General features: G+C 41.1%; 1 protein-coding gene across 1 annotated transcript; it reads left to right on the top strand.

The window, feature by feature from the left end:
• Positions 1-283: 283 nt before the first annotated feature.
• Positions 284-10908, top strand: RAE1 (ribonucleic acid export 1). Its single transcript, XM_063349926.1, has 12 exons — positions 284-347; positions 865-961; positions 1116-1220; positions 2705-2797; positions 3225-3311; positions 4266-4352; positions 5155-5226; positions 5815-5922; positions 6265-6371; positions 6462-6537; positions 7098-7292; positions 8880-10908. The coding sequence occupies exons 2-12, from the start codon at positions 872-874 to the stop codon at positions 8964-8966; spliced, it is 1107 nt and encodes a 368-aa protein (XP_063205996.1). The 5' UTR covers positions 284-347; positions 865-871; the 3' UTR covers positions 8967-10908.
• The last annotated feature ends 434 nt before the right edge of the window (positions 10909-11342 follow it).

Here is an 11342-nt window from a genome sequence, read left to right as displayed (position 1 = left end):
GTGTTGCTACCTATCAGCAATGCCTAGTGTCCGGCTGCACAGTCAGGCTGGACGCGGGACGGACCCACGGCTGCTGCAGGCACAGCCCTTACACCCCGACGGGCGGCGGTTCCTCACGACGGTCCTGCCGCAGGACCCTTCCTCCGCCTGGCCCTAGAGGAAGGCGCCTGCCCGGTCCCCGCTCGTCGGCTCCGGCCCCTTCCCGCCCCGCCGGGCCCGGGCGCAGGCGCCGCCACCGCCCCGCCGCGCCTGCGCAGAGGGACGCGGCCTGCCCCCGCGCCGCCGCCGCGTTACCCGCCGGGCCGCGTCGCTGGAGGCAACGGGCCGGAGCGGCTCCGCCACCACCGGTGAGTGAGGGTGGGCGCCGGGATCCGCCCCGCGCCCCCGGACGGCACCGTCCCGCCTGCGGCAGCGCCCTCGGCCCCTTTGCCCGAACGGCCGCTCCCCGCGCCGGCCGGTTCGGCGGCCGGTTCTGCCCCGCGAAATGGCGCCTTCTCGCTTGCCGGCCGACCTCGCCGCCACGCCGGGCCGGCTGTAGGCAGAGATGTGAGGCCGGGGCCTGTGCCGGAGCGGGAGCGCCTCTGGGGCGGGCCGTGCCCGGCGGGGTGGGTGGGCGTGCGTGCGTTAGCTCTCGCCAGGTGGCGGCCGGAGCGGGGCCCCTGACAGCAGTGGCTGACCGGGAAACGTCAGGGATCTAACAGCAACGAGAAGCGTGATTTTATTTTTCTAATTTCATATACTTTTATATTCCTCCTTTTATATCGCCTCCCAGGCAGGGTGAGGGGCGTGCCGTTGTAGTGGCTGTGGTGAGACACCCCAGGGATGCTTGAGGGACCCCTCAGTAAGGCTTTTCCTCCTTTGCAGGGCAAGGATGAGTCTGTTTGGATCGACATCCGGGTTTGGTACTGGAGGTACCAGCATGTTTGGCAGCACAACTGCGGATAACCATAATCCAATGAAGGTACGTGTATTAGCCCCTGTGAGAACCACTGTTCCTTCTGATGCATTTTAAGGTGTCACAGCAGTACCTACTAACTCACCCTATAGAAGTTATAGGATCACAGCGCACAGTTTTCAAATGTGGCTAATTTTGTTTTGTCTTTTGATCTTTATAGGATATTGAAGTAACATCTCCACCTGATGACAGCATATCTTGTTTAGCATTTAGTCCGCCAACACTGCCGGGTAATTTCCTCATTGCAGGATCATGGGCAAATGATGTAAGTACTCACAATCAGGCCTACAGATGACTTAGAGGGAGCATTAGTGCCTACACTGCAAAATGTGATCCTAAAAACTTGTGCCAGGGCACCTGAAAATCTTTCTCTTTGCAGAACTGCAAAATTTCTGTCTGGGCCAAGACACTTAAGTTTGACATAGCTGAGCTGCTTCAACTGAGAAATTCAGTTGTGATCTTCAGATAAATCATTCCTCTGCCTGTGTGTTTTAAGATTCATCTTGGAATATATACTCAGTGTTTTCCCTGTTGGATTTTTATTGCTTCGATTTTTCTTTTTCCAACTTATTTGGTTTTTAGTTTCATTTTCTTATACAATTAGGCTAACACAGTTATGCTTTGCCCAGTGACAGAACCATGAAGACAACGGTAAATCGTCCAGTTTCGCGGTCTAGTCTCAAAAAGATTAAGTTCCCACAACCTTATTGATGTTTGGATTGAAGGGTGAGATCCCAACTGGCACAAACAGGGAGGGGAAGACAAACGTCTTTAACTCATCTGTTTGGTCTGTTGGCTGGTAGCCTGCCTCAGGCAGCTTCTTCCTAGCTGACGGTTAAGGGTTCTCCAGGAGAGCACTGGGAGGTGTTACGTGATCAGAAGGTACTTTTGAGGTGGGCTTGAAGTTGTGGGGTTGAGTTGTGGCTGTACAGATACAAGGAATGTAATCAGAGAAAATAAGGTTTTGCTAGTTCTGAGAAAAAGCTTGGTGTTTCATAATCATAGAATCATAGAATGGTTAGAGTTGGAAGGGACCTTAAAGATCACCCAGTTCCAACCCCCTGCCATGGGCAGGGACACTTCCCACTGGACCAGGTTGCTCAAAGCCCCATAGAGCCTGGCCTTGAATGCCTCCAGGACATCCACAACTTCTCTGGGCAACCTGTTCCAGTGCCTCACCACCCTCACAGTTAAGAATTTCTTCCTGATATCTCACCTAAATCTCCCCTCTTTCAGTTTAAAAGCCTTCCCCCTTGTCCTGCAGCTCCCTTCCCTGCTCCACAGTCCCTCCCCAGCTTTCCTGGAGCTGCTTTAGGGACTGGAAGGGGCTCTAAGGTCTCCCCAGAGCCTTCCCTTCTCCAGGCTGAACGACCCCAACTCTCTCAGCCTGTCCTCACAGCAGAGGGGCTCCAGCCCTCTGGTCATCTTCGTGACCTCCTCTGGACCTGCTCCAGCAGGTCCACGTCCTTCTGATGTTGATGGCCCCAGAGCTGGAGGCAGCACCGCAGGGAGGGTCTCACCAGAGAGGAGCAGAGGGGCAGCATCACCTCCTTCGACCTGCTGGCCATGCTGCTGGTGATGCAGACCAAGATGCAGTTGGCTTTCTGGGCTGCAAGCACGTGCGGTTGCCTCATGTTGAGGTTCTCCTCATACTTTTTGTTGGATAAACTAAGGCTGGGACCTTCAAGAAGAGAATATTAAGTTCTTAGCATTAGTATGTTATGTCTTTATACGCTTCTCCTGTTACAGGTTCGCTGCTGGGAAGTTCAGGATAATGGACAGACAATTCCAAAGGCTCAGCAGATGCACACAGGGCCTGTACTAGATGCCTGCTGGAGTGACGTATGTTCCTATTTAAAAATAAATAAACAATTTTTACCAAAACCCTAAATAAATTGGCCTGTGGTTTCCAGACAGACACAAGTGCCACATGTAGATGCAGCCCGTGATTATTGTATAGACTTATGTTACTGTAAGTATATGCTAAGCGTATCCTAATAGAATAGACTAACATGGGTGTAAGAAGGGTAAAAGTGAGTTTGAAAGTAAGAATGTCTTTAAAGCTAGATAATACCCAGCACAGTTTTCTCTTTTACAGCATACAGTCGTAAATAAATTTCCATTTTTATATTTCTTCTTTATCTTGCAATTCCTGTACATGTTACATTAATGTTAATGCTATTACTAGAAGAGGATAAGACTTGACGGTTTTCTAATAGATACTGCGTGACAGGGATATTTAATCTGTTGTCCGCCTTCGTGTTTTTAGGATGGGAGTAAAGTATTTACTGCTTCCTGTGATAAAACAGCCAAAATGTGGGATCTCAACAGTAATCAAGCTATTCAGATTGCACAAGTAAGTAAGCAAGCCTGCAAGCCCCAAGCTATTATTCCCTTTCCTGTTTTTATGAAAAGCTACCTTTATTAGCAAATTAAGCTAATGTTTAGTCCTTCTGAAGTCGATACTGCTGTATGAAGAAGAGGTCGTATGGTGCTTTTTACATTTTTGAGATAATAGAGTACACGTGAACAGGGAGAGATGCAAAGCGATTTGAATAATCTGCGCGGCTGTTCCTCTGTTTTACTTGGGAGATCTCTTTCCATTGCTGCTGCGATCTCACCCTGTTGCATTATAAAGGGAAAAAAATTAACAAATCATTGAATTCACTTTCACAAATACCAGCTTTCTGCTGCAGCAGTAACAGGGATTATAATTTACATTCTCAATTTAGAAGCAAATGTCTGTTCATAGAATGTGTAGTTATGGTGACTAAAATAAGTTACCAGTTATAAAATTTAAGAGAGTTAGTCCTAATGATTGCTTCTTGTATCTTACTTGAGGTGATAAAATTCAGATTCTCAGCCTTGATTTTAAAATCTTATTGGTGTAATGAACATAGGCCTTTCTTCTGTAGCTCTTGTCAGAAGAAGCTGTTTTTTATATTAGCTTGCAATAAATAATGTATTATATTAAAGTGTTGATTTTTGGCATAATGGAAAATAGAAAGTTCTGCCGTTCGAAATTTGTATTTCTGCTGAGACCATCTTCCTATATAGAATGGCTTGATTGTAGTTCTTTGTGTCAGGAACCATTTTTTTCTTACGTGGGTGATTTTACAGCACTAAACAACACAGTAAGGTCATGACCAGCCTTTATCCTAACTGCTGCGACTAAAATCATGAATCACTGCTCTTGAGTGCATAAAAAGTGTAAATACATAGAAAAAATACGAGGAGCATAAACAAGAAATGTGGACTGTTATCTTAGTAAATGTATGTGTGTTTGTCCTTTTTTTTTTTTTATCTTCAGCATGATGCTCCTGTGAAGACTATCCATTGGATTAAAGCACCAAATTACAGCTGTGTGATGACAGGAAGCTGGGATAAAACTTTGAAGGTATGATTTTTACCTGAACAAACGGACGCAAAGCATGCTAGTGATCTGTGTATGGAACTACTTATGTGAAATCAAAATATTTTATTAAACGCTAATATAAAAAACAAATTAATGAAATAGACTTACTTCATAGAGAGTTCATAGAATCATAGAATTGTCAGGGTTGGAAGGGACCTTAAAGATCACCTAGTTCCAACCCCCCTGCCATGGGCAGGGACACCTCCCACTAACAAGGTTGCTCAGAGCCCCGTCCAGCCTGGCTTTAAAAACTTCCAGGGATGGGGCTTCCACCACCTCTCTGGGCAACCTGTTCCAGTGTCTCACCACCCACATGGTGAAGAACTTCTTCCTAACATCCAGTCTGAATCGACCCATCTCTAGTTTTAATCCATTCCCTCTAGTCCTACCATTACCCGACTTCCTAAAAAGTCCCTGACCGGCTTTCTCGTAGGCCCCCTTAAGATACTGGTAGGCCACTAGAAGGTCTCCCCAGAGCCTTCTTTTCTCCAGACTGAACAACGCCAACTCTCTCAGTCTGTCCTCATAGGAGAGGTGCCCCAGCCCTCTGATCATCCTCGTGGCCCTTCTCTGGACGTGTTCCAGCACATCCATGTCTTTCTTGTAGTAGGGACTCCAGAATTGGACGCAGTACTCCAGGTGGGGTCTCACGAGAGTTGCAGTATTCTGACTATAGACAAGAATGAAGCAACTTGGTACCAATTGCGTTCTCTTTACTAAAGTAGTTTAAATAGTGTATCCTCAACTCCAAGCGTAAGTTTGTTCGTTTCTCTGTTTCCATCAGTTCTGGGATACCCGCTCACCAACACCGATGATGACATTGCAGCTTCCTGAAAGATGTTATTGTGCAGATGTGGTAAGCCATGGTACACAGTAAACTAGCGTCAGCTAGATGTCTGGGAGTAAGAATAAGCTGGCAGTCTTTGAGGCTCCTCTAGGTTAGCACTAAATACAGGCTGTTAGTATAGGATCATAGAATAGTGTTCGATCTTGGTGTGATTTTAGCAATAAAACATAAATTGATGTTGATTAGGGTCTGGAAAATAGGTATTTGCATGATAGAAAACACACTTAGTATCCTTTTAACATCACAAAACCATATTGGCACTAGGGCTGACCTACCCTTATTTCTGGATGAGTTTGTGTGATTGTTACTGTGATTCACATTTGAAGGGTCAGCTAATAATTAGAAGCTAATAATAAGAAGATTTTTGGTATGTTTAATTTCTCAATGGCAGGGAAGAACTGATTTGTTCTGTTTGAAGATATGCCTACAAATGAACTTTGTTCTTTCTCCCTCTTTCCCTCTCTGTCTTCCCCCCAAAAAATAGTGTAATTCCTTTAGCTTCTTCAGGGATTTCTCTGAAATAATAATAAATAGAATTCTCTGCCATGCTATTAACAAAAGTGTCTGTCTGCCAACCTATTTTACAACCTTATCCAGGTTCATCCTATGGCTGCTGTGGCCACTGCAGAAAGGGGTTTGATAGTTTATCAGTTAGAGAACCAACCTTCTGAATTTAGAAGAATAGAATCTCCTCTTAAACACCAGGTAAATGATAATATTTATTATGAGCATATTTATACAGATTGTTGAAGGTCTGGGCTTGCCATTTTTTGGTAAAAACGAGCAATGTTTCAAAACCAAAGTACTTTATCTTAGAATGGCACATGTCCTGGTTTCCCATTGATCTGTTGCTGATCTTCAGAGATGTAAATACTGTTGCCCAAATTCTCAATAGAATTTGCCCTATCTCTTGACCTTGTTTGTGGTTTTGCTTTACTTTGCATTGATGTATGTGATGTTTTGTGTCCCCACGGAAAACAGACAGTATTCAGAAAATTTGGCCCTCAAGTCTCTGTCTAAAATCCTCTGTATCTTTCTCAAATTTAGCATCGCTGTGTTGCTATTTTTAAAGACAAAGTGAACAAGCCTACTGGATTTGCCCTTGGAAGTATTGAAGGAAGAGTAGCTATTCATTATATCAACCCTCCAAATCCGTAAGTATCATTTAGTAAAACATTCTTTCTTTATTGCCCAGTTTACAGCGACGAAAGTAAAAAGTCTTTATTTTTACTTTTTCCCCCCAGCGCAAAAGATAATTTCACTTTTAAATGTCATCGCTCCAATGGAACAAACACATCAGCACCTCAGGATATCTATGCTGTAAGTGTTCAGCATATGTCACTATATCATTTATACAGGACAATATACACTCTTAATGTAAAATTGGCTATGAATTGTTTGTTCTCCTTGACCTTTTGTCTCGCCTAATGTTATCTTAGGCATATGTTTAAAGACCAGTCATAGTTATACATTAAGAGGAAAGACAAATTTTTGTACTTCCCTTAAAACAAGCACCAGATCAGCCATTAAATCATCCTGGTGGAGCTGACGCTTGTTAATTTTGCTGATATTGAAACCATACTTTCAATGGGATACTTTCAATACAGTACAATGGGATTATGCATTGAATTTTTAGGTACTTCAGAAAAGAAGATGCTTTCCTTTTTGCTTTGGTGCTTTTTATTTGGTTGGGTTTTTTTGCTTTTCCCTGATGATATATCTGAAAACATTTAAAAAAAAACCCAACAAAACGAACTCTATCTAGTTGAAAAAAATCTTTCCTGTGCATTTACTCTCTCAGGATTCAGCACGTGTGTTGTGAGTGTTCCCATCACCTGTTCGTGTGTGGTGTTTTAATAGTATTTTGTATGATTCTGCAGGTAAATGGGATAGCCTTTCACCCTGTCCACGGTACTCTTGCAACGGTAGGATCTGATGGTAGATTCAGCTTTTGGGATAAAGATGCACGAACAAAGCTAAAAACATCAGAACAACTTGACCAGCCAATATCTGCTTGTTGTTTCAACCATAATGGCAATATATTTGCATACGCTTCCAGTTACGATTGGTCAAAGGTAAGAAAGGTTTAGACTCATATTCATAGTTGCAGTCGACAAGAAAGACTATTCTTTTCACATGAGGCTTTCACTGTTCTTTATAAATAGTTGCTGAGTCTTTTTACTTTCACAAGCATGCAAGAAAACTTACAGTCGTCATTTTAGACATCTGATGAAATTTAACATTGAAGTAGTTCATTCTTTGTATTTTAGCTTCAGTTGGATAAGCTTGCTAAACAGTGCTATTTTGCAAATGTGGATGAGCAAAATTTAAAGTGCTGGATTCAGAAATTATTCTGGTTGCCTCACACACATTCTGCTCTGGGGAGTGTCATGGGGCAATGTGGCACTCTTAACAGGTTCCCACAAATCTCTTTGACATGCACATCTCTGCTTCTGCAGATTGTTTTTGACTTTAAAAAAAGCTGTGTCTGTGGTTATAAACACTTAAACCAGTGTTTGAATGCCATGCACTGAATTTCCAGTACCGTTCAGTGCAGCTTGCTGTGGCAATTATTTATGTATTTCTTTTGCAAACTCGACTCAACAATTAATCATATAGATGCAAGAGAATCACAACAAAACATAATATGTTGAGAGTCAGTACTTCTTAATAGTTTAAGAAGGGAGCAGCAAGGCTGAAATGTAACTGATTTTAATGGAATGACAACTTCCATTAAAAGTATGACTTTCCTGTTACAACTTGTGCCGTTAAATTTGAGGATAATATTCCTGAATACTGAATGCAGATATTGCACAGGTTAACTTGATTGAATGCCCCAGAGAGAGCAAAATTTTAATTTCCTGCATTGTATCTAGTCTTGTGGATGCTGCGCAAAGCAAGATAACTTTGTTGAATGCTAGGGCAGATGAATTCCATTACAAATGCTTGGGTAGCCTGCCGTGGTAGAGACGTACTGAGGTATCCTTTCCATCTGTAAACCCATGTGAAGTAGTAAAACCATTGGGTGCTAGGTACTAAATTTCCTTTCTAGAACCACTTCTGTCAAGTAGAGTTGGTAATTTTCAAGTTGTGCATTGGACTGTAATAGCTTTTTTAGTGTTTACGCTCCCTGATTTGAATACTTGTGTATTGAGTTGGTAATGTGTATGCAAATAATATCAATATGCAAAATAGTATATTTGCATCTGCAGTTGGGGAACAGATATTTTTGCAGTTGCCCATAGAACTTGGGTTTCACTTTGAAAAAATGTGACCTTATTTAATTTAAAAGATACAAACTGGGTAGCCATTAAAGTTTTCGTTTCTTCTCTGCCTAGAATGATATTTTTTCAAAATAGTCATATTGAGCTCTTATGCTGCATCTATAAAGTAGGACTTGGACATGTGTGGTTATTTTTCTATGAAAAGGTTTTTGCATTTAAAAACGGATAAGCATCCCTTAAATTTTACTTTATACGCAGTTCCTGTAATTACTTGTTATGGTAACCTGTTTCTAATCCACCAGTGTTGTCCAGTATCTGGTTTTAAAGGCTGAGATTAAATCTTAGTAAACAAAACTCATGGAATATTCATATTCTTACATTTTAATGTTGGTATTTTTTTCTTTGAAGAGAGTAAATGCAGATCATTTTTCTTTTTAGGGTCATGAATTTTATAATCCACAGAAGAAAAACTACATCTTTCTGCGAAACGCAGCGGAAGAATTAAAGCCTAGGAATAAGAAGTAGTGAGTATGAGTCTGACTTGTGTTACTCTACTGTTTTCTGCCATTCCTGCCTCTACTCCACTGCTCTTCTGCCATTTGTGCCCTGTTGCACCACGGTTCAGTCAACTTTGGATCGATAACATTTAGCAGGAACTGTAAAAATTACATTAAATGTATTCTAACTTGCTGGAGAACATTTTTCAAATTAGATACTCCGATGTGTGTAAGAAAGAGAGGCTAGTATTCATATGACTTATCCACTGCCTGTTCCACAGCAATAATAAAACTGCAGCAGAATCTAAATCTGGGCTAGATATTCCTGCTTAGAATTGCAACCATTTGTATCTATGGATTTATTTTATTAGTACTACATTAAAATATGTTAATTGTTCTGGAGAAGTTGTATAAATACTGTATTTTTTGTAAGTACTTGAAGAATTGCAAGTAATTCTTCTCAAAGGAGGCTTATTACTTATTATTCAGGGGTTCTTTTGTTGCTTTCTGATTTTTAAAATGGGAATATTGTCTTCTGTATGCCAGGAAGAAATGCCTTGCAAGTTGTTTTCCCTCGTTTTTTGAGTGAATTTGGTAGGTATGTAAGTGGCCAACAGCAGTGACAGAAACTTGAGACAGAAGATGGGCACAGTGCAAATTCTGCTTTAGTTTTTTCTTAGACTCTAGCAATGGACGTGACTTTTTAGCCAACGACACTCATGTTTATTCTATTTGAAGGAGAAATTGCCGGTTGTGCCAAGTGATATATAGTTAAGTAATCTAAGCAAACCATTAACGGTTTTGTTTTGTTTTATGACCAAACCAGTGTGTGCAAAATACTTGTGGCCTGAACTGCTTTAAAACTGACACCTTTTAGAGTTAAAAGTTGGTTTGTTTACATCTCTCTTAACATGGCTTTTGTCCCTTAACAGGGGGTTCTGGACTGAAAAAAAAAAAAAGTACTCATTTTTGTAATAACTAGAAAATAGTGCTGGTGAGTTTCATCCTGATCAAAAATGCTGTGAAACAAAACAAGTGGGTCTCTTTCTGACTTGAATCTACCACTGTTTACTCTTAACTAGCCAGTTGTATACATGCCAAAGTTTTCTTTTTGGAAGTGAATGCTTATTATTCCTGTTTCACTATTGTTTGATAACGACTAAATAAAAACGAGGGGGCGCATGTATAGAAATACCTGTCCTATTGTACAAATTCTCTGTAAAACTGTATGGTGTAACACTTATGGTTATGGATTCATGCTACATTTCAAATAAAATTTTTAATAAATGCTTTTTTATATTCAAAAGTTCTATTATAATAACATGGGCAAGGTTATTATAAACCTTCTAAAAGCAGCATCTTGTCCTTTCACTGTAATTCAGATACATTTTCTGAAAGCAAAGTACTTTTCCTCCAGCTGCTTAAGCTGGAAATCTAATGCATTCCCCAGTTCCTGTTTCTTTATTAATAATTCCTGTGGTTTTGCGTCAAACAATTAAGAGGACTAGTGTGAAAGGCCTTTTGTTTTATAAGAATTAATCAAGTTCCTTGCTATCTCAACAGCCAAACACCTGACAGTTTGTCATTAGTACAAATGAATCATACTATCTTCAAACGCTCTATAGCCTGCTGGTCCTTTAACTTCTGAATCTTCTCTCTATGGTGTTCATCAGGTTTTCTTGGGGCTGCATTTCTTGTTTGGTATGGTCTTATAGTTGCATAGTTGAGCAAAGTCCATGCAATATACTCTGCTGTTGTTCAGAGATGCTCTATTCTGGGTTTTATTTCTCAAGATAGAAGTAGCAAGGAAAAAAACCCCGTGTTTTACATGGTTTTAGATTTCACATTCATGGACTCTTTGTTTTCTTTAAGATAGGAAAGAGTTCCCAGCAGTTATATCAGTAGCCGGTCAGTTGCTCAAACACTTCTTTAGGTTTTGTTGATTTTTTTTTTTTTTTTTTTTAATAAAAGCTTGTGATTGTTATGCTGTAATCTTTGGTTGTTGGCACATTTTTCCATACTTCCCAGTCAAAGGAATGCCACCAAGCAATTGCAGGCTCAAGGTTAAGTATGTCACTGATAGCAAAGAAAAATAAAAATAGTAATCTCCTGTGTGCGGAGCTCCCACTGGTGTAAACAGGGGAGAATGGAAAAATCTGTTTCTTTGTTTAAATACTTAATGATGTATGATGAGAAAATAGATTCACTCTAGTTCAGCAGGTACATTGCTACTGGATCCAATGGAGTTGCACCTACTTCAGTGGATACTAAGTTTTGCCAAAATATATTTTCATTATGAAGCCAGCACTGGTAAGTCTCTCTTGTTTGGTAATACAGTTCTGTATTAATATGTTGAGTACTTACTCTCCTGTTGGAATCAAGTTCTTTTTACCTGTCTGAGGTT

This window comes from Chroicocephalus ridibundus, chromosome 12, assembly GCF_963924245.1.
Source record: "Chroicocephalus ridibundus chromosome 12, bChrRid1.1, whole genome shotgun sequence".
Lineage (NCBI taxonomy): Eukaryota > Metazoa > Chordata > Aves > Charadriiformes > Laridae > Chroicocephalus > Chroicocephalus ridibundus.
Note: the sequence above shows the minus strand (reverse complement) of the source record. Positions and strands in the feature narration are given on the sequence as shown.